This window comes from Cetorhinus maximus, chromosome 29 (genome assembly GCF_964194155.1).
Source record: "Cetorhinus maximus chromosome 29, sCetMax3.hap1.1, whole genome shotgun sequence".
In the NCBI taxonomy this organism is placed as follows: Eukaryota; Metazoa; Chordata; class Chondrichthyes; order Lamniformes; family Cetorhinidae; genus Cetorhinus; species Cetorhinus maximus.
Window position 1 is genome coordinate 21927855 of NC_135907.1, and position 23993 is coordinate 21951847.

General features: G+C 45.5%; 1 protein-coding gene across 1 annotated transcript in view; it reads right to left on the minus strand.

Annotated features, from left to right (window-relative positions):
- Positions 1–542: 542 nt before the first annotated feature.
- LOC144669386 (tetraspanin-4-like) overlaps positions 543–23993 on the minus strand; it is a 46587-nt gene continuing 23136 nt past the window's right edge. Inside the window, exons 2-8 of the mRNA XM_078531780.1 lie at positions 17743–17822; positions 11126–11317; positions 10384–10458; positions 9945–10046; positions 9707–9835; positions 6938–7021; positions 543–2045 (exon numbers count right to left, since the gene is read on the minus strand). Of these exons, the coding sequence (XP_078387906.1) occupies positions 1977–2045; positions 6938–7021; positions 9707–9835; positions 9945–10046; positions 10384–10458; positions 11126–11317; positions 17743–17805 (714 nt within the window). The 5' untranslated portion in view covers positions 17806–17822 and the 3' untranslated portion in view covers positions 543–1976. The remainder of the gene's footprint in view (positions 2046–6937; positions 7022–9706; positions 9836–9944; positions 10047–10383; positions 10459–11125; positions 11318–17742; positions 17823–23993) is intronic.

Sequence of the window (23993 nt, forward strand, 5' to 3'; positions counted from 1 at the left end):
TTATAGAAGACCTTGGGATTCCCTTTTATGTTCATTGCCAGCCTCTTTTTACTGAATTGTTGTAAAAAATATATGTTTTACTGATGTCCCTTAGGGAAGGAAACCAGCTGCTCTTATCTGGTATGACCTATATGGGCAGTACTTTCAACAGACTTTTGGACACTGTCCAAATTTTCCAGTCCTGCCCACGCTCATTCCTTCCATGGGCGGGATGGGAAAATCCCAGCCTATGTGACTGCAGAATGTAGCAATGTGGTTGGCTCTAACTGCCCTTTGAAAAAGTCTAGTTAGCTATTTAGTTGTACCAAATTGAGCAACATTGAAATGAGCTTAATCACTCAGCCTGCAATGGTTCAAGGAGGTGGCTTAGCACCACCTTCTCGATGTGGAGGGCAATTAGGGACGGGCAATAAATGCTGATTTTGCCAGTGATGCTCTCATCCCATGAATGAATAAAAATAGAATCTGCTTTCTTGTAGGAATTATAAAGTGCTCGAGACGAGAAGTTGCTGGTGACAATGACAAAAAACTGCAGTCTCAGATCGGTTGTTTGGAAACTTTAATTGTAATGTTCAGAAAGTTTGCATGTTACAAGCCCTTTCATTCATCCATTCTCTGAAAGACGATATTCATACAGGCCACAGGATGGGCATCTCTCAAAGGCAAGTGGAATTAGAGTGCTAAAGACAGTTTCAATTGGCCAAGAGAATCTGTCACTCCCTCTGCCCCTGGTGTTCATTTTAATTTTTAAAAAAAAGTTTGAAAAATCATGTTGCCCTTTACGGAACAGATAGGGTAAATAGGGAGAAACTGTTTCCAGTAGCAGGAGGGTTGATAACCAGAGGACAGGGACTTAAGACAATTGACAGAAGAAAGTAGAGGTGGTGTTGAGACATTTGTTTTACACAGTGAGTTGTTGTGATCTGGAATGTGCTGCCTGAAAGGGCAGTGGAAACAGATTCAATAGTAACTTCCAAAAAGAAATTGGATAAATAATTGAAGGGAAAAATATGTAGGGTTACTGGAAAGGGGCAGGGGAGTGGAACTAATTGAAAAGCACTTTCAATGAGTCAGCACAGGGGCAAAGGGCCAAATGCCCACCTTCCATTCTGTATCAAAGATATGATTCAATGATTAGTGGTTTTCTGTTTAATACCAGAATCCGTAACTATAAAATATTCTCTCAGGGTTAAAATATTCAACATGAGGAAACAAAAAGCTGTTTGAGTGACAATCAAGGGTTAGCCAAACAGTGAATCGGAGAGGCTGTTTCTTTTCCACTTGGCCAAAGGTAGGTGGGATGCCACGAGGATGGACAGGTTGGGTGACCAATGGCAAGAGTGTAGGGCTGGGTCAGTTGGGGACAGGAGGTCATGTGATGAAACCTCCAGGAGCTCGTCCAACCACAGTCCAACCAACAACCCTTGCTCCTGGGAGTGTGGGTTGTGGAATCAGACCAACAAGTCTTGTAGCCCGTCAAACTGTGCTCCCCTGCTAGACTGACTCCCCGCAGGAAACTTGGTATTGCAAAACTATTAGAAAAACATTACGAAGAAACTTGTGTCGAAAAAAAAGTTTATTACACATGCTCTGGCACTGAAAGCATTTTCCTGTTGACTCTGAAACACTTCAGAGGTGTACAGGGGATGTCTTGAGGAGGTGCTTTCAACACAGAGCATAACTGAACGGTGATGATGTCACTAGGAAGCTGATATAGCATTGGAGCTTCTAATTTCAGCACCTGTGGGCTGAATAACACAACCGTGTCTGCACTTTCCCCTACCTGCCGATGGGGAGATAGGGAATCCTAAATTCAGATATTCTTTATAATTGTTTTAAAATGCTGCAGTACGTGTTATAACCCTGTGGAGGATAATCATTCAGTTATCTATTTGAAGATGGCCTACATGCCAAAAACGTGTGAAGAAGTAACGGAGAACTGCGCCTCAGAGTTCGCAGAGACAGGCGATTTCTTTTCAGCTGTATTGCTTCTCCGATTTGACGAGCTGACAGTACATCACCAAGGACGAAATTAGCCCGAGTATCTGAGGGAGGGAGGGGGGGAGAAACAGTCACAAATTAGAAAAGAGAAACTCATCTTTCGCCTCTGCTCGATTTTCAGGTTCTAAAGACTGGGGTGGCAGCTGAGATAACTCAAGAAGTCACGGTTCAGGTGGAGTCAAGATTGGGTTACAAGAAGCCTGCAGGTAGGAGGGATGTTTCGAGTCTGTTTGGTTTTCACCTCACAGACTTGAGGAAGACTTGGAGGAGGAAAGGAGACATTTGAGAGATGCAAAAGAAAACGTGCATTTTTATAGCGCCTATCATGACCTCAGGACATCCCAAAGTGCTTCACAGCCAATGAAGAACCTTTGAAGTGTGGTCACTCTCGTAACCTAGACAACCTAGCAGCCAATCTGAGCGCAGCAAGCTCCCACAGATCACAATAATGACAATGACGAGGTAGTATTTTAGCGATGTTGACTGATGGATAAATATTGGCCAGGAGAACACTTCTGCTCTTCTTCGAATAATGCCATGGGATCTTTTACGCCCACCTAAGATGGCAGACAGGGCCTCATCTGAAAGACAGCACCTCCAACAGTGCAGTGCTCCCTCAGTACTGCAAAGGGAGTGTCAGCCTGGACTTTGTGCTCAGGTCTCTGGAGGGGTTCTTGAACCCATGGCCTGCTGACTCAGAGACAATAGCGTTGCCACTGAGCCATGGCTGACATCCTAAAAAGAGGAAGAATGTGTAGGACTGTAAATTGGAGCTTAGGAGGGACATGAGATGAACAATCAGAGAGGCAGCAAAAGAGACTAGGGTTGCGAACACTCCAGGATTGGCCTGAAGTCTCCACGAATTGAAGATCAATCTCCAGGACACTGCTGTGTGCAACCCTGGAGAAAAATCATCGGGGAAAAAAAAACATGGGCTGGGATTTTCCATGCCCACCGTTGTCAGGCGTGTACGATGGCGTGAGTGGACAATATAGCGCGATTGGTGTCACGACAGCATGAAACCAGTTCATGATCGTCCGCTCAGCCTGCCGATGGTGGGCTGGGTTCTCTGCCATCGGACGTCGGGAACCTCACTGTAACACATCAGCAGGTCATTATTAGGCCAGCCTACCGGAATCGTCCCCCACCGCTGGATTGTCCGCCAATGTGTTTCACAACAGCACATGGTGACGTGCACTTGGTGACGTGCACTTCACTCGGGACTTCGAGGTTTGTTTGCCTACCTTGCTTCGGTTATCGCTCGCGGTCATCAGCGCCCGGCTTCACACACAGCACCACGTCACTTTTAGGGGGGCTTATGGCAGGTCTCTTACTTACCAGATCAACCATATTTGGGTGGCTTTTAAATGGCTGCAGGGCTAGAGCTTGCTTGGGGAAGGGGGAGAAGTGGGAAGTGTGTGTGTGTGGGGGGGCTCATATTGATCTGTGCAAGTAACCTCAAGATAGTGAGGGTTGAGGAGGCAGTCTCCAGAGGAGATGTGGCCAGATGGAGATGTGAGGGTGTGTGTGAGAGAGTGAGTCCCTTGAGCTGGCAGTGAGTGAGATGCCAGTGGATGTGTGATGGGTTTGAGTGTGTGTGTTTAGAGTGATGAGATCGTTGCCTTACCCTGGCGGGATGGATGAGATCAATCATCCTCTATCTACATTGGATGGCCAACCTCTTCTGTGCAACATTGGCACTGACCAATGCCACCGCCTACCAAGCTGGAGTGGTAATGTAGCTGCCCCTCCTGCGGCCAGAGCAAGGGGGTAGAGGACATTACAGTGGGCCTCCGTGGCGCCCAAAAGCTGCTTGAGGGCTGCAGGCTTCTTGCCTTTCGGGGCCATGTCTTCTTTGCTGCAGTCCTGGGCTGGAAGCACTGAGCGCGGCTGCACTTTAAATGTGGTGCCTGGCAAGGTGAAGCGGCAAGGTGACGGCGTGGGGGATGAATTGGAGCCCGCTTGCCATGGAAATGGCGTGTTTTCCGGGAATGCGTAAATACCACGGTGGCTTTGGGACAATATGGCGTGAAAACCCACCATCGCAGCCGGTGGGTGAAGTGCCGTTTTACCCGCCCGCTACTGCACTTAGTGCAAATCTGGGACAATTCGGCCCATTGTTTTTTTTTTTTTGGTCAGTTTCTTTGAACATTTCTCTTTACCAGATATAAAAATATTGAAAATGGCTGTTTGGCTGACAGTCAAGCATCATCCAATTGGATCATGAGACTATTTGCTAGGAAGGTTGTACATAACAAGGATGGCTGTGTTGACCAGTGGGTGGGGGTGGGGGCAAGTCATGTGTTGAAACTTCCAGGAATACATTTAATCACAGTTGGCTACCCTAAAAGAGGCAGAGAGGCACAGACAGAGAGATCCTGACAGGCTACAGCTCAGGGTGAAGATATATTTCAGACCACAAGCTTTTTTGTTGTATTCTGGTGCTCGTAAAGGACAGATTATGTGCAGCACACAATTGTGTAATACATCTGACATAGAAAAAAATTCAACGCTCTTTGGAAAGAATATTTAGGAATAGTGACGGAATGGATACCAAGCCATTTGGGGCAGAAACTGAAAGCTTCTTCGGGAAAATGGGTTTTGTGAAAGTTTTTAAAAAGGGGGAAGAGCGAAGTGAAGGGCTTTAGGGAAAGAGTTCTAGAAAGTAAGATTGGGACAATGGAAGGGGGAAGAATACACAAAAGGCTAGGACATGGGAGAGGTTAACAGGCCGAAGGAGGTTGCAGTGCTAGAGCAGGTAGCCCACGGAGGGATTCGAAAACAAAGCGGAGGGTGTTAAATACAATGCATTGGGGAACTGGGAACCCACTTAAAAACAACCACCATTTGCATTTATGTTGTAAAACGTGCCAACACGCAGCACAGGAGCATGGTCGGACACGATTAGACATCAAACCGTAAGAGGAGGAGGTGAGGACAAAAGAGATAGGTTTTAAGTAGCATCTTAAAGGTGGAGAGAGAGGTGGAGAGGAAAGGCTGAGGGAGAGAACTCCGGAGTATAGGCAGCTAAAGACATCCCCGTCAATGGTGGAGCAATCAAATTCGCAAGAAGCCAGAATTAAAGGAATGCAGAGATCTCAGAGGGTTATTGGCTGAAGAGGTAACTAAAATAGAGAGAGAGAGAGAGGGAGACGAGGTGATGGATGGCAACAAGGGTGGGCGAAGAGGACATTAGAGAAAATGAATCGAGGGGTAATAAAAGTGAGTCCAGAGACAGAAGGGAAAAGTTGAGCAATACTGAGGGGCTGGAATTAGCCAGTTCTGGTGACGGAAGGGATGTGGAGGTTTGAAGCTTTGCTCAGGGTCAAGCGGAATTCATTTGTGTTACATAATATGGTTCAGGCTGGACGAGCGGCTGAGGGTGGAGTTGGAGTCAATGGCAAGCAAGTGGACTTTGTGACTAAAAACAATGGCTCTGGGAGCCCCAGAATCATGTCCATGTGACAGCATGGAGTCGCTCGTGGGCTTGAGAAAGGTTGTAGGGATTACAGCTGGGAGCCACCACAATCCATATGAGAGGCAACACTTTTGATGTTGCCGAGGGTCAAGATGAAGAAATTGGAAAGGGCCAAGGATGAATTCTTGGGCAACCCCAGAGGCGACTGGGGGAAGAGAAACAATTACTGGAGTTGCACTGACTGCATTCGATCAGGTAGGAATGAGATTGTGCTGGAGCCATCCTACAGAGCCAGCCAATGCAGAAGAAATGTTGGAGAAGGACATGGTCAACTCTATCTAATACCACAGGGAGGACCAGAAAGAATGACTCATCATAGTCATTCCCGATTTTTGTCAGGACAGCCCTTAGTGAATTACAAGAAGGGTGGAAACTGGGTCAGAGTGGGTAATTTCAGACAGATGGACAGAGAATTGAGAAGTAATCGAGACAGAATGCATAGGATGAGGGTGGGATTTCTGAGGAAGTAGATGGGGACGGCAGTTTTGAAAAGGAGAGGACAATGCTTGAGAAAGGGAGTCATTAGATCATAGGAACATAAGAAATAGGAGCTGTTAGAACCATAGAAAAGTTGTGGCGCAGAAGGAGGCCATTCAGCCCATCGTGTCTGCGCCAGCCAAAAAAAAAAGAATAAAAAAGGAACTAGCTGCTCATTTTTAATCCCACCTAGTCCGTAGCCTTGCAGGTTACAGCACCTCAGCTGCCTTTTAACTGAGTTGAGTGTTTCAGCTTCAACCACCAATTTAGGCAGTGAATTCCAGATGCCCGCTGTTGTAGGCTATGCCCCTTCGCGCTTGCTCCACCATTCAACAAGATCCTGACTGATTTTCTACCTCAACTCCACCTTCCCTTAGTACCCGAAAATCTACTCAATGACTGAGCATCCACAACTCTCCGGGATAGAGAATTTCAAAGATTCACAACCGTCTGAGTGCAGAAATTTCTCCTATTCTTGGTCTCAAATGGCCAACCCTTTAATTCTGAGATCCCATGTTCTAGATTCCCCATTCAGGGGTAACATTTTCTCAAACTGTCAAACCTCTTAAGGGTTCCATATGTTTCAATGAGATCACCTCTCATTCTTCTAAACTCCAGGAATACAGGCCCAGTCTACACAATCTCTCCTCTTGGGAGAATCCCCTCATCCTAGAAATCAGTGAACCTTCATTGTGCTACCTCTAGGGCAAATATGTTTTTCCTTAGATAAAGAGACCAAAACAGCACATAGAACACCATTAGCCTCACCAATACCCTGTATAATCGTAGTAATCTTACTACGATTATACTCCAATCCATTTGTAATAGAGGTAACGTACCATTTACCTCCCTAATTCCTGCATGTTAACTTTCTGTGATTGGTGACACCAGTTCTGATTGTGAATTGGAAAAGCATGTAAAGGTAGGATCCCCCTCGGTAGCTGAGGTAACATTCGTTGCTCATTCTATAAAGTAACGTACCTGTAGCACTGGGATGCAAAGTCCAAAGATGCAGACAGCCACAACATTGTCCTTCAGCCATTCGATGACCTTTTCATAGCATGCCTACTGACACAAGGAAACAAGTTAAACCCTAGGGAGAACTGAACATCATGTGGCTTTAATACTTAAAACGGACAGTCCATAATGCTGCACAATGCTCCAACCCTAGAGTTCCCCTGAATTACAATACTGCTCTGTTTGTATTTTCAATTATAAATTAGCAATTACTGATTCCTTCTCTCATTGGAACACAGAAACAGGTGGAGGCCATTTAGCCCCTCAAGCCTGTTCCACCATTCAATGAGATCACGGCTGATCTGTGACCTAATTCCATATACCTGCCTTTGCCCCGTGTCCCTTAACACCTTTGGCTAAAAAAAAAATCTGTCAATCTTAACTTTAAAATGAACAATTGTTCTACCCTCAATTTTTAAGACTGTTCCGGTCTTGTTCTAGACTCCTCAGCCAGCAGAAATGTATCCAACCTGTTCCCCTTAATATAAATTGGAAATTTCCATCAAATCACCCCTTGACCTTCTAAATTCCAGGGAACTTGGAATTATATTGCTCACTGTCACTGGATCAAAATCCTGGGACTCCCTTCCTAACAGCACTGCGGGTGTACCTACACAAGGTGGGCTGCAGTGGTTCAAGAAGGAGCTCACCACCTTCTCAAGGACACTTAGGATGGGCAACAAATGGTGGCCTAGCCAGTGACGCCCACATCTCAAGAAAGGAAATATTTTTTAAAAATCCTAGTTTCTGTAATCTTTTCTTGCAATTTAAGCCTTGGAATCCTGATAACATTCTGGTAAACCTACATTGCACTCCCTCCAAAGCCAATACATCCTTCCTAACGTGTGCTACCCAGAACTGCTCTCAGTACTTCAGACGCTGTCTAACCAGGGCTTTGTATGGGTGAAACATGACTTCTAGCCCCTTGTATTCTAGTCCTTGAGATATACAGGCCAGCATTCCATTAGCCTTTTTGTATATTTTCTGTACCTGCTTATGTCATTTTAATGATCTGTTTACCTGGAGCCTTCCAAAGTCTCCGCTGAAGATTCTAGCTGCAAGTTGAGTTTGGTAAGCAGAACAAGTGAGCCAAGATTTTTATTCTTAATATTCAGTCTTGGCACGTGGGTGTTGCTGGCAAGGCCTGCATTTATTGCCCATCCCTAGCTGCCCTTGAAACTGTGGTAGTCCTTCTTTTTGAGCCCCTGTATGGCCTGCCTTTACCTGGCAACCCCCACACCCCAAACCTCTGGTTTGCCCCTGCCACCCTCCCCTGTCCCTGAACCTGCCTACACCTGGCAAAATCACAAAGGTCCAGTAGGTTGAGCTGCCAATTGGTGTCACGCATCTGGTCGCTAGGCCACTGGGGCTTTAGGATCAATTTTTCGAGATCCTCAGACTTCTACCTGTTGGTGCAGAATCATTCCCTATGGCCATTTGCCGCTGGATACTGACCTTATCCTACCTCTAGTACACTGATTCATGATGGAAAAGGACTTGCATTAATATAGCAACTTTCATGACCGCAAAGCCGCCAAACGCTTTGTAGCATTTTCAAGGAGTGGTTGATGTGTAATGCAGGAAATGTGGCAGCCAATTTGCACACCACAAGCTCCCACCAGCAGCAATGTGACAATGACCAGGTCACCTACCTTTTAGTAATGTTGGTTGTGGGATAAATATTGGACAGAACACTAGGCAGAACTTACCTGCTCTTCCTCGCAATAGTGGTTGTCAGGTCTTTTACCCCAACCTAAAAGGTCAGAATTGGGGGGGCCTCAGTTTAATGTCTCATCTGAAAAACGGTACCTCTGACTGTGCAGCATCCCTCAGTATTGCACGAGAAGTTTTGGGCCTGAACTACGTGGCTCAAATCTCCAGAGTGGAACTTGAACCCACGACCTCCTGACTCAGAGGTGAGGGTGCTACCCACTCAAGGAGGAGTTTTAATCGAAGCTCAGGTATTAAGGGCTGCTTGTTTACATAGCACTGTTAATGTAGTAAGATGTCCCAAGGCACTTCACAAGAGAGTAATCACACAAACATTGACACTGAGAAAAATAAGGAGATATTAGGACAGGAGAAGTAGGTTTTAAGGAGCATCTTAGAAGAGAGAGGGGTGGAAAGGTTCAGGAAGGGAATTCTAGCATTTAGGGCCCAGGCAGTTGAAGGCATGGCCACCAATAGGAGAGCAATGGAAATCAATAAAAATACAAGAACATAAGAAATAGGAGCAGGAGTAGGCCAGTTGTGCCCTTGAGCCTTCTCAGCCATTTAATAAGAGCATGGCTGATATGTTCACAGCCTCAACTCCAATTTCCTGCCAGCCCTCCTTAACCCTCGACCCTCTTAGATCAAAACTCTGTCTAACTCAGCCTTGAATATATAACCCTCTACTCTCAACCCTCCACTGCTCTCTGGGTAGAGAATGCCAAGGATTAATGACTCTCCGAGAAGGAATTCCTTCTCATCTCCATCTGAAATGGAAGATCTCTTATTCTGAAACAACGCCGCCGCACCCCCCCCCACCTCCCCCAAGTTCTAGATTCTCCCACGAGGGGAAACATCTTCTCAGCATCTACCCTGTCAAGCCCCTTCAGAACCTTATACCTTATGTTTCAACAGGTCATACCTCATTCTTCTAAAACTCCACTGAGTATAGGCCCAACCTGCTCAACCTCAGAGGGTTATAAGGTTGGAGGAGGTCACGGAGACAACTAACTTGCAACTCACATCTTTCCACCAGGTATCAGGATTAGTTGAGCAGTTGTTGACCAACTTGAAGCAGCACGAAGTGGGCACCTTTGTTCCGTTTAAGACGCTGAACCAGTCTTTGTAATGGACAACGCCACAACACCGGAACTGGACAGGGAAAGAAAAAAAAAACACACGCACACATTCAGCTTCTCTTCTGACCAAATTCCTACCCAGTAACAGCCGAGAGGCAAGTATATCCGTGGAGTGACCTTACATCTGTCTGCACAATGTCCCAGCCATTCGTCAGCCCTGCGTTTCCAGACGTGTTGTAGAATTTCAGCCCGTTTTTGAGCTCCTCCTTTGCGTAAAGGTTTATCTAGGATCAATACACAATAAAAGGAGGACATGGGTTTGTGCAGGCAATCAATCAGTTCCAATGCCAATAGCTGGCTGATTGATCAGATACTGCTTGATCAATGAATTCGAATACAAGGAGACAACAAACGGTTGATCAGATCCGACACCACAGGCTGATCGATCGGAGCCAATACCAGACCCCAGTTGATGGACTAGACCAACATTGTTTTGGGATTTCAGTGCATATTGTGTTGGTGCCTGTTAGGCTGGGTCAGTGGCGGGGTGGGGGTTGGTCAAGAACCATTCATGTTAATGTTTGGGCGAAATGGGAAAATTGCCCCAGAACCCACACTTACAGATTCTTGGTTACACAGGAACAAGATTCCGATGATCATTTCGAGGAGGAAGATGATCAGAAGCACCACGAAAAACTGCAGGAAAGAAGAAAGTTGTGAGAAGTTGGAATTGGAAACCAACTGAAATCAGAGATCTGTGGTACTGCCCCATCATGAGTATCAGACAGTGATGGATCAGACCATTCAGAACCTATGACCCCAAGGACCAAACTACTGGCCTGGGCTGAGAATCAAGACCCAAATCTGGCTTCAAATCCAGTCCAAACTGCGAAACAGAAATTCTCTGCTATCTTTTGAATGTGTGAGTGCTGTTTAAAGAACTTTGGTCAAGTAGGTGCAGGAGCACAGGGCAGACCAGCAAACTGCACAATAATAGCCATGAGGTCTTTTTATGTCCACCTAAGAGGGAAGATGGGGCCTTGGCTTAATGTCTCATCTGAAAAATGCACCTCCAACAGTCCAGCACTCTTCTGGTACTGCTCAAGGGGTGTCAGCCTGGATTTTGTGCTCACGTCTCTGGTGCCGAGATTTGAACCCACGACCTGCTGACCCAGAGGTAGGACCGCTACCCACTGAGCCACAGTTAGCACACAGAGTGACAGAGTGAGTTATGTTCGAGAGCTGACACTCTCATACCAAACCTCCACTAAACAGAAACTCCATGCTTGAGACCTCCCCTCCACCCTGTTGGACTGAATGGCCTGTTACCAGTGTGTTAAATTGGATGTAATTCAGTACTCACACTAAGCAGGAGGCAACGGTTTTCAATCACTGCACCAAGGCAGCCCAGGAATCCCACGATCATGATGACTGAGCCCGCAGCAATGAAGAAGTTGGCCGCGGTGAGAGACGGAAAGGACGAGGAGAGTGTCACGAAGTTTCCCTGCGTGATCACTAGCCACACGCCGACTCCCAGAAGCCCACAGCCTCCCAGCTGCAACAAGACATAATAACTTGCATAACTATAACTATATAAATAATCGCACAGCACCTTTAAAGAACGTCCAGAGGCTCTTCACAGGAACATCATCACAGGAGGGTTAGCAGCCAAAATTTGACACTGAGCCACATAAGGAGATATTACAATAATATTAAAGCAAAATACTGCAAAATAAAAACAGAGAATGCTGTAAACACTCAGCAGGTCTGGCAGCATCTGTGGAGAGAGAAACAGTTAACATTTCAGGTCCAATATCACTCTTCAAAGATATTACAGCAGGTGACCCAAGGCCATTAGATTTTAGGAGTGTCTTAAAGGACGAGAGAGAGAGAGGCAGAGAGACTGAGGGGCTTTGGAAATTTAATTCCAGAGGTTGGGGCAAAGGTGACTGAAGGCATGGCTGTCAAATGAGGGGAAGTTTGCAAGAGGTAAGAATCGGAGGAGCACAGAAATCTCAGAGGGTTGTAAGGGCTGAAGGAGATTACAGAGATAGGGAGGGGTGAGCAAATTGAGGGATTTGAGCTCAAGGATGAGAATTTTAAAATTCAGGGGCTGCTGGACCAGGAGTCAATGTAGTTCAGCAAAGGTGAAGGCGGAATGGGACTTGGTGCGAATCATGCCAAGGCACAGCAGGCAATGCAGTGCAAAGTTAGCATGTTGGTGAATTCTCTTGATGGTTCTGTTGGTTAACTGCATTCCCAACCTTGGTGATGAGCCATACTGGCTGCAAAGACCCCAATTTGATGTCTGTTCACAAATCAGTTAACTGATTCTAATCAGAGCCGTGCTAGAGTTTTTTTTCCCCATTCATTCATGGGATGTGGGTGTTGCTGGCTAGGCCAGCATTTATTGCCCATCCCTAATTGCCCTCGAGATGGTGGTGGTGAGCTGCCTTCTTAAACCGTTGCAGTCCGTGTGTTGTCTGAACACCCACAGTGCTGTTAGGGAGGGAGTTCCAGGATTTTGACCCAGTGCCAGTGAAGGAACGCCGATATATTTCCAAATCAGGATGGTGTACACGACTTGGAGGGGAACTTCCAGGTGGTGGTGTTCCCATTTATCTGCTGCCCTTGTCCTTCTAGGTGGTAGAGGTTGTGGGGTTTGGAAGGTGCTGTCGAAGGACCTTTATATTAGAGAGGCATTAGAGATATATTTATACGACACCTTTCACTACCTCCAGGCATCTCAAATCACAGTACAGCCAATTAGGTACTGTTGAAGTATAGTTACTGTTGTAATGTAGGAAACAGGGCAGCCAATTTGCACAAAGCAAGATCCCACCAACAGCAATGTGATAATGATCAGATGATCTGTTCTTTTTCAAGCGATGTGGATTGAAGGATAAAAACTGGCCAGGATACTGGGGATGAATCCCCACTCTTCTTCGAAATAGTGCCATGGGATCTTTGATGTGAGAGGGGCAGACTCAGTTAATATTTCATCTAAAAGACTGCACCTCAGTGAATGCAAATAATTGGGAAGGCAAATGGCCAGATGGCCTTTATTGCAAAGGGATTGCGGTATCAGAACAAAGAAATCTTGCTACAATTGTATAGGGCTCTGGGGAGACCAGACTTGGAATACAGTGCCCGGTTTTGGTCTCCATACCTAAGGAAGGGTATACTAGCCTTGGAGGCCGAAGAGTAAAGGTTCACTAGATTGGTTCCTGGAATGAGCAGGTTGTCCAATGATAGACAGGCTGAGTAAACTGGGTCTGTATTCTCTGGAGATTAGAAGGAGAGGTGATCTCACTGAAAGACTCAAGATACCAAAGGGGCTTGACAGGATAGACACTGAGAGGTTGTTTCCCTTGGCTGGGGAAGACACAGGGGCACAGTCTCAGGATAAGGAATTACTTAATCAATATCAATCATTAGGACTGAGATGTGGAAACATTTCTTCACTCAAAGGGTTGTGAACCTTTTGAATTTCTAACTCAGAAGGTTGTAGATGCGGCATTGCTGAATATATTTAAGACTGAGATTGGTAGATTTTTGATCTCTCAGGGAATCAAGGGATATGGGGAGTGGGCTGGAAAGTGTTGTGGCAGAAGATCAGCCATGATTGGATTGAATGGCAGAGCAGGCGCAAGCGGCTGTATGGTCTACACCTGCTCTTATTTTAAAAAAATTTTTAATGTTCTGAGAGTGCAGCATTCCCTCAGTACTGCGATGGGAGTGTCAGCCTGGAATTGAGAGTTAAACTATCTGGAGGGGGACTTAAACCCCTGACCTTCTGACTCAGAGTCAACTACATTCCAACAGTGACTACACTTCAAAAGGTAAATCATTGGCTGTGGGGCATTTTGGGACACCCCAAGGTCAGAGCATAAAAGGCAAGGTTCTATTTTAGTTCATTAACTAACCCATAGGTTGAATGGAAGAGTTTCCATGGCAACTGTAGTCATCCTTGCACACGGAGCAGCGTTGTGCGAGAACGCAGGCTTCTGCAAGAGTTGATTGCATTGTCAGATGATTTGGATTTGGTTGCTGTTAGTAGGTCGCATTGTTGGGCACTGCTCCCACCTTCTTTGGCAGAGTCCAACTGCAGTTTAAAGCCAAGGTCTATTATGCTTGGCTCAGGCTCTCTGTACAGTTGCAGTGAAGCCAGAGCATATCAGCATGGAGCCCCCCTCCCCCCAACCCCCACACTCCCTGGAGTTGGACCCGATGTGAACGGGAGAGGCCCTGAATGCTCTTTTCCTGTAGAAACCCTAATGAAGCAGTCCTCCATCTTATTAAAGGAATAGGAAAGTGTCAAGGAATATATTTGCTGTTTAAATAACTCTCCCCCCCCCTCCGGCCAGATTTTATATCTAAAGTTTAATCTGGCTGGCCCTTGGTCAAGGCTAATATTTCATGAGTAACAAATTCATTTCCAAATCAAGTGTATTCCAGTATTAAAAGTACTTGGGCTCTCCTCCATTAGGAACACAGGTAGGCCATTCGGCCCCTTGAACCTGCTCTACCACTTACCTAGGTCAGGGCTGATCTTCTACCTCAACACCATCTTCCCGCTCTATCCCTGTATCCCTTGCTGTCATTGGTATCTAGAAATCTATTGACCTCTACTTTGAGCATACTCAATGACTGAGCCTCCACAGGCCTCTAGGGTAGGGAATTCCAAAGATTCACCACCCTCTGACTGAAGAAATTCATCCTCATCAGTCCTAAATGGCCTACCCCTTATTCTGAAACTGAGGCCCCTGGTTCTAGACCCCCCCAACCAGGATAAACATCCTTTCTGCACCTACCCTGTCAAGCCCTGTAAGAATTTTGTACACTTCAATGAGGTCACCTCTCATTTTTCTAAACTCTCGAGAATATAGGCCCAGTCTCCTCAATCTCTCCTCATAGGACAATCCCACCATCGCAAGGATTACTCTGACGAATCTTTGTTGCACTCCCTCTGTGGTCAGTATATCCTTCTTTCGGTAAGGAGACCAAAACTACACACAATACTCCATGTGTGGTCTCATCAAGGCTCTATACAGCAAGACTTTCTTAATCCTGTACTCAAATGCCCTTGTAATAAAGGCTAACATTCCATTTGCCCTCCTAATTGCTTGCTGCAACTGCATGATAGCTTTCAGTAACTTATAAACAAGGACACCCAGGTCCCTTTTAATCTCTCCCCATTTAAGAAATAGTCTACATTTCTGTTTTCCCCACCAAAGTGGATAACTTCACATTTTTCCACATTATGTTCCATCTGCCATGTTCTTGCCCACTTACATAGCCTGTTTAAACCCCCTTGAAGCCTCTTTGCATCCCCCTCACAACTTACATGCCCATCAAGTTTTGTGTCATCAGCAAACTTGGAAATATTACATATAAAGACAGAAAATGATGGAAAAACTCAGCAGGTCTGGCAACATCTGTGGAGAGAGAAACAGAGTAACATTTCAAGTCCGCATGACTCTTCAGAAATATTACATTTGGTCACCACATCCAAATCGTTGATATAGATTGTGAATAGCTGGGGCCCAAGCACTGATCCTTGCGGTACCCCACTAGTCACCGTCTGCCAACCTGAGAATGATTCGCTTATCCCTACTCTTTGTTCGCTAATCAATCCTCAATCCATGCCAGTATATTACCCCCAATCCTATGTGCTCTAATTTTGTTTACTTACCTCATGTGGGACTTTATCAAAAGACTTCTGATAATCCAAATACATCACATACACTGGTTCTCCCTTATCTACCCTACTAGTAACATTCTCAAAAAAACTCCAACAGGTTTGTCAAACATGATTTCCTTTGCATAAATTCATGATAACTATGCCACTCCTACCATTCATTTCCAAGTGCCCAGTTATCACATCCTTTATAATAGATTCTAGCAATTTCCTTGCTACTAATGGCAGGCTAACAGGACTGTAGTTCCTGGTTTTCTCTCTCCCTCCTTTTTTTAAATAGTGGGGTCACAATTGCTACCTTCCGATCTGCAGGCACCATTCCCGAATTTGTAAAATTTCAAAGATGATCACCAATGCATCCACTATTTCTACAGCCACCTCTTTCAACACTCTGGGATGTAGATCATTGGGTCCTGGGGATTTATCAACTTTCAGTCCCATTCATTTCGCCAGCACTTCTTTTTTTTAAACTAATACTAATTTCTTTCAGGTCCTCAATCTCACTAATCTCTTGGCTCCCCAATATTTCAGGGAGGTTTTTTTTTTGTATCTTCCTCCGTGAAGACAGACACAAAATATTTGTTTAGTTGCTTTGCCATTTCCTTATTCCCCATTATAAATTCTCCATTGTCTGCCTGTAATGGGCCCACATTTGTCTTTGCTAATCTTTTCCTTTTTACATACCTAGAGAAGCTTTTACAGTCCGTTTTTATGTTCCTCGCTAATTTACTTTCATATCCTATTTTCTCTTTCTTTATTAATTTCTTGGTTCTCCTTTGCTGAATTTTAAAATGTTCTTAATCTTTCTTTGGCAACTTTTATAAGCATCTTCCTTTGGTCTAATAGAATCTCTAACTTCTCTTGTTAGCCATGATTGGATCACTTTTCCTACTGGTTTTTTGTGCGTTAAAGGAATGTCAATTTATTGCAAACCACGTACTTACGAATTCTTTAAACGCCAGCCATTGACTGTCTACCATCATACCTTTTAATGTAGTTCCCCAATCTACTTCAGCCAATTTGCCCCTCGTACTTTGGTAGTTTCCTTTGTTTAGATTAAAGGCCCTGGTTTTGGATTGAACCACATCACTTTTATACTTCATGTAAAATACTATCATATTATGGTCACTCTTCCCTAAGACTCCTTTACAACTAGATTATTAATGACCCCTTTCTTATTGCACAATACTAAAATAGTCCATTCTCTAGTTGGCTCTTGAAAACCATCGTGTTTACATTCCAGGAATTTGTCCTCAGCACTAGTGCCAATTAGATTTACCCAGTCCATATGTTAATTGAAGTCCCCCATGATTACTGGACATGCACAACTAATTTCCTGATTTATACTGTGCCCTACATTACCACTACTATTTTGTGGCATATAAACAACTCATCCCAAAGTTTTCTGCCACTTGCTGTTTCATAGCTCCACCCAAAATGATTATACATCTTGATCTTCCGGTCTAAGGTCCTCTCTCGCTAATGTACTGATCAATCCTTTATTAACAGTGTGATACCACTGCCTTTTCCTTTTTTGCCTATCCTTCCTAAATACTGAATCCCCCTGGAACTTTCACTTCCCGACCTTGATCACCATGCAGCCACTCTCTGTAATGGCAATTAGGTCACATCTGTTTACTTATATTTGTGCCGTCAATTCATCTACCTTGTTGCGAATGCTGTGTGCATTCAAATAGAGCGCCTTTAATTCTATCTTATTATTTTCCCAATCTCTAGCCTAGTTCCAGCAAATAATTAGATGTTGCTGATTACATTGATGATTTTGGACTTGTTTTTATTGCAGCACTTGCAGTTGGCACTCACTGACATCATTCAACAAAGGCCATAACTGCAAAGAGAAACATCATAGGGAGTAGAGAGATTCAGGCAGCGACGTGTCAGGTATATATGCTCGGCTAAACGGACCTGGCTAGAACTGGGCTGCGGCGATGGACTGACCCATCGCAAACTGTCACTGTGACAGGATGGGGCTGTGACAGTCCCACTGCAGGCTGTGACTATATCAGAGAGGAGCCTCTGCGAGTAAAGGGTTCCACTCACAGTACGATCAAGGACCTCATCTCAATCCAGTTTCCCGTGGGCATGGGTCCTGAGTGCATCACTCATTGGCAATCTCACATGGAGACTGGTGCAGCAAAAGGAGCCACCATCAGTTTAGAGAGAGCCTTATTGTACATCAACACTGACCTCACAACACTCCATTCACCTGAATCAATACAAATGTTACCAAATAGAGAGAGAGATAAGCGTTTACTCACCCAAAAGATGAGGTTGAAGATGAACAGCAAGTATTTTGTACATTGCAGACAGCTTTGCCCCATTTTGATCTCCTTGAGGTCTAGGAGTAAGAGAAAAGACAAATCAAGATAATGTACCTTCCCAATGTTTCCAATCACCTCCGGATAGTTATCCCTGTCGGAACAAGTCAGTGCGATTCTCACAAATGGGGTGACATTCTTCTGCTTGTTTGGTCTCAGGTTATGGATGTCACTGCCAAGGCTGTATTTATCTGGATTGTTCTCTAAAAGGGCCAACGCAGACTCAATGCGCCGAATAGCCTCCTTCTTCGCTGCACTACTGTATGATTATTGTATTGTATTGTATTATTGCTCTATTGTCCATCCCTAGTCACCTCGAGAATCAAACACATTAGTGTTGGATAGGATGTTAAACAGAGGCCCCATCTTTCCCCTTGGGTGATTGTAAATGATCCCACGGCCACTATTTTGAAGAAGAGCAGGGCAGCTCTCCCTGGTTCCTTGGCCAATATTTATCACTCCACCAACATTACGAAAACTGATTATTTGCTCACTGTCACATTGAGGTTTGTGGGAGCTAGTGGTGCACAAATTGACTTGCCGCGTTTCCTACATTATGACAGTAGCCACACTTCAAAACTCATTCATTGGCTGTAAATGTTCGGAGGTGGTGAAAGGTGCTATACAGATGCAAGTCTTTCTTTTCTTACACCCACTTCCCCAGCTAGTGGTCAAAGCCACTTGGGACACGGGTCTCAATCCCCACTGTACCTAGAGGTAATTGTCCTGAGCAATATGTGCTTATACAGATGGCCTCAACACTCCTCTAGGCAAAAACAAAAAGGTTCGTGCTTTGATACAGTGACGCCCGAGTATTTTGGGAGGGCTGGGCCTGGGGATCTTGCACAGGTCAGCATCTTTCTGACACCCAGAGTCTTCCCTTCGACATGAAGAGTGGCTCTTGAAATGGCAGGGCAGGGTGGGGTGGGGGGTGATGTCAGGTGGGTTGGGAGGGGGCAGCCAATATCTGTGGAACTGAGTACAGGTTTAAAAAGGTCAACAACCACAGGGTGGGAAGGAGAGAAATACAACAGAGCTCTGACTGAGTGCTGGGCTCTCAACCTGCCCTCATTAGCGGAGGGATAGAATATAAGAACTGGGAGGTTATGCCAAAAAAGTGTATAAAATGCTAGTTAAGTCACAGCTAGAGGACTGTGTGCAGTTCTGGTCACCTGAGAAGGATGTGATTGCACTAGTAAGGGTACAGAGGAGATTTACAAGAATATTGCCTGGATGAGAGAATTTTAGTTATGAGGAAAATTTGGATAGGCATGGGGTTGTTTTCTTTAGAACAGAGGAGGCCTAATTGAAGTGTATAAAATTGAGGGGTCTAGATAGTGTGGATGGGTAGGACTTAATTGTCCAATTGGTTTGGAGTCCACAATCGGGAGCATAGATTTAGGGTAACCGGTACGAGGTTTAGAGGGGATTCGAGGGCAAATCTTTTCACACAGAGGGTGGTGGGGATCTGGAGCTCACTGCCTGAAAGGGTGAGAGAGACAGAAACCCTCATCACACTTAAAGGGTACTTGGATATGCTGTGGAAATGCAGTAACCAACAGGGGTACAGACCAAGAGCTGGAGAGTGGGGTTAGGCTGGATGGCCAGAATGGATACGATGGGCCGAATAGCCTCGTTTCTACGATTCCATGAATGGGAGAGTGTGCACATGTGAAATAGGGCAAGTTTCTCTGTTACAGCCCCTCACAGTGAAAATGATGGTGAGATATCCTGTACAACCCACAGAGAAAACTAATAGTGGGGCTTCAGCTACCAGGGCAACGCATCAGAGAAGGCGAGGGGGCGAGACACACACACACACACACACACACACAAACCCACCCACCCAGACATATCGTTTAGAGAAACATTCTCACAAGCTGAATGGGTGGGATTAAAAGTCCAGCACGATTGCCTCTTGTTATCACAATGTGGCAAATTGGGTAAATTGTCTTCTACCAGAGGTGAGAGTTAAAGACTCAAGAAGATGTAGGGGAGAGAGGGTGAGGGGCGATGGGGAGAGGGCTAATGGAGAGGCTTGAAGGAAGTGGGAAATGGGCCTGATCTAATAGACAGATACACTGCGAGGGGACTAACATCAGTCATTGCTCTCAGGAAACCCTCACTCAGAGTGCACCGACACTGGAACCTTTTACCATATATGTGTATGAAGTAAAATTCACTACCGTCGTCACATGAGGTCTGTTATCCATTTCCTCTGGAATGTGCTGGAATTCCACATAGAACTGAAATACAACTTAAACAACAGCACAATCACTGCTGTTTAACCACAGGGACACACACTGCAGTCACAAGGTCATGGTCAAAGATTGGTCAAACAGTAAATCTATCTTTGACTTAATCATCACTTTATAACATGAGAACAATGTTACACAAGATCTAGCGAAAAGGGTAAATAGGGTGGTCAACAGGACTTTAAACTAGAAAGTTGGGGGGGTGGTGGAGGGAAGGGTAAAACTCCAAGAAGTATGACTAATGGGAAACAAAGCAGCGGGTTAGCGTGTGGTGGGGTGGATTCAACCTCATCGAAAATTATGAAAAAACTGAAAAGAAAGGAGAGCCCAGGAGAGGCTATTAAAGTCTCCAGAACACAAAATAGGACAGAGTGTTTGGAAAGGGCTAGGAATTTAACTTCAAGCACATCAGATAAAGGGACGACAATGAGAAAGGGGACGGGAAATACAGGACTGAAGGTGTTGTATCTGAATGCACGCAGTATACGAAATAAGGTAAATGAGCTTGTGGCACAGATTGAAATTGACAGGTATGATGTGGTGGGCATCACGGAGACATGGCTGCAAGGGGATCAGGACTGGGAGCTAAATATCCAAGGATATACATCCTATCGAAGAGATAGACAGGTTGGCAGAGGGGGTGGGGTTGCTTTGTTAGTAAGAAATGAAATTAAATCGATCAAAAAATGATGTAGGGTCAGATGATATAGAATCTGTGTGGGTAGAGTTGAGGAACCGCAAAGGTAAAAAAACCATAATGGGAGTTATGTACAGGCCTCCGAACAGTAGTCAGGATATGGGGCACAAGATACACCAGGAGATAGAAAAGGTGTGTAAGAAAGGCAAGGTTACAGTGATCATGGGGGATTTCAATATGCAGGTAGACTGGGAAAATCAGGTTGGTAGTGGATCCCAAGAAAAGGAATTTATGGAATGTCTACGAGATGGCTTTTTGGAGCAGCTTGTGGTGGAGCTCACTAGGGAACAGGCAATTCTAGATTTAGTGATGTGTAATGAGGCAGATTTGATAAGGGAGCTTAAGGTGAAGGAACCCTTAGGAGGAAGTGACCATAATATGATAGAATTTACCCTGCAATTTGAGAGGAAAAAGCTGGAATCAGATGTAACGGTATTACAGTTGAATAAAGGCAACTACAGAGGCATGAGGGAGGAGCTGGCCAGAATTGACTGGGAGATGAGCCTAGCAGGAAAGACAGTGGAACAGCAATGGCAGGAGTTTCTGGGAGTAATTTGGGAGACACAGCAAAAATTCATCCCTAGGAAGAAGAAGCATACTAAAGGGAGGACGAGGCAACCATGGCTGACAAGGGAAGTCAGGGACAGCATAAAAGCTAAAGAGAAAGCATACAATGCGGCGAAGAGCAGTGGGAAACCAGGGGATTGGGAAGCCTACAAAGCCAACCCTCGCCCCTTGCCGTTATCCCAACTGAGATCAGCTTGATCAGCACGGCCTACAGATCGAATTCTGGGTTCCCTTAGTCTGTACAGAATAGGACTTCAGCTCAGACAATTCCAGTGTTGTTTAAAGAAACGCTCCCTTCTATTACCCTCCATCTCCATTGTCTACTAGTCTGGCGTACACTTGAGCACAAATCTAAGCTGAGACTCCCAGTGCAGTACTGAGGGACAGCTGCACTCTTGGCAGAAACGTCTTTCGAATGAGACATTAAAAAAAGATCCCGTCTACCTCAGAACATCCCAAAGCTATAGCCAATGAAGTTCTTCCGAAGTGTAGTTGCCATTCCAATGTAGGAAATTGGAGTATTGTGTCCTGATCTGCACACTGCACTTTAGGAAGGATGTGAAGGCACATGAGAGGGTGCAGAAAAGATTCACAAAAACGGTTCCAGGGATGGGGGGATTCAGTTATGTAGATAGTTTGGAGAAGCTGAGGTTGTAGTCCTTAGAGTAGGAGAAGATTAAGAGGTGGTTTTATGGAGGGATTCAAATTCATGAGGGGTCTAGTAGATAGAGAGAAACTGTTCCTATCGGCAGAAAGATCGAGAACCAGAGGACACTGATTGAAGGGGATTGGCAAAAGAAGCACACAAGGCAACACAAGGAGAAAGGTTCTTACACAGTGAGTCGTTAGGATCTGGAATGCACTGCCTGAGAGTGGGGTGGAAGCAGATTCAATCGTGGCTTTCAAAAGAGAATTAGACAAATTATCTAAAGAGCAAAAACATTGCCGGGCTCAGGGGGAAAGGCTAGGGCAGTGGGACTGGGTGAGTTGCTGCTGCGGGGGAGCCAGCATAGACACAAAGGGCCTAATGGCCTCCTTCTGCGCTGTAACCATTTATGCTTCTGCATGACAGCCAATCCGCGCACAGCAAGATCCCACAGACAGCAGTGTGATAATGCCCAGATAATTTGTTCTTACTGACGTTGGTCGACGGGTAAATATTGGTCAGGACAGACCAGAGAGAGCTCCCCTGCTCTACTTGGAAATAGCCCCGTGGATCGGATACATTCACACCCTTGTCCAACACAAAACACAACTGAAATAAAAACAGACAATACTGCAAACACTCAGCAGGTCTGACAGCATCTGTAGAGAGAGAAACAGAGGGAACATCTCAAGTCGATGACCTTTTGTCTGCTAAATAGTGCCAGTATCTTTTGTTTCTGTTTTAGATTACTTCCAGCATCTATTGTATTTTGCTGATGCACGAAATGACAATTGGGCAATCTAGTGAAAGAATGCAAAAAGAGAGCCAATCTTTTCCTGCTGCTTTTCTTCTGACCTGGAGATACCCTGACCCCCTCACCGAAAGGAGCAGTCAGGCAGCTTTCTGTCTGAAGAAATGACAACTGCATTTCACCTTGAACTGACTTCAGGGCTGAGCTAATCGAGGCCTTTAGTTCCAAAGATGGCTGTGGTGGGGAAGAGACCGTTGTTCACCTCCTTGTGGATTGTGCCTTTGCAAAGAAGGTCTGGAGAGAGATGCAGTGGTTGCTGTCGAGGTTCATCCCGAGCGGTTCTGTGACACAGGACTCTGTGCTCTACGGGCTGTTCCCAGGGACACACACCAAGACAAACATCAACTGCAGCTGGAGGATCATCAACTCGGTGAAAGACGCGCTTTGGTCTGCCCGAAACTTGTTGGTCTTCCAGTGCAAAGAGTTGTCCCCGACCGATTGTTGCAGACTGGCACAATCCAAAGTCCAGGACTACGTGCTGAGGGACGCACTAAAGCTTGGGGCAGCTGCCGCAAAGGCCCAATGGGGAAAGGTCGCTGTCTAAGACCTTTCTGCCACAGCGCACCGAGGGGCTGGGAACTGTTTAAACCCCCTCGGGCTGTACAGCTCAAAATGAAAGGCTGTAAATGATTGTAATATTGTTTGTACTGATGCACCTGGTGATACATTTTGTAAAAGTTGAACCGGATTGTACCCCTTGTAATGGTGTTTTTGAAAAGGTTTGGAATGTGGTTGAAGATATTTTATGAATAAAGTATATTTTTGCAAAAAAAAAGCCTTTAGTTACAAAGATCTCAAAGGGAAAGGTTTAGGAAATGCTGTCTAATTAACTCAAAACTGAGAGAGAGAGGGCAAGAACACAAAGATGGGGGGAGGAGAGAGAGAGAGAGAAGGAACACGGGGGAGGAGAGAGAGGGAGAGAAGGAACACTGGGGAGGAGAGAGAGAGAGAGAACGAACATGGGGGAGGAGAGAGAGGGAGAGAATGAACACGGTGGGGAGGAGAGAGAGGGAGAGAACAAACACGGCGGGGGAAGGGAGAGAGAGAGGGAGAGAACGAACAAGGGGGAGGAGAGAGGGGGAGAGAATGAACACGGTGGGGAGGAGAGAGAGGGAGAGAACAAACACGGCGGGGGAAGGGAGAGAGAGAGGGAGAGAACGAACAAGGGGGAGGAGAGAGGGGGAGAGAATGAACACGGGGGAGGAGAGAGAGGGA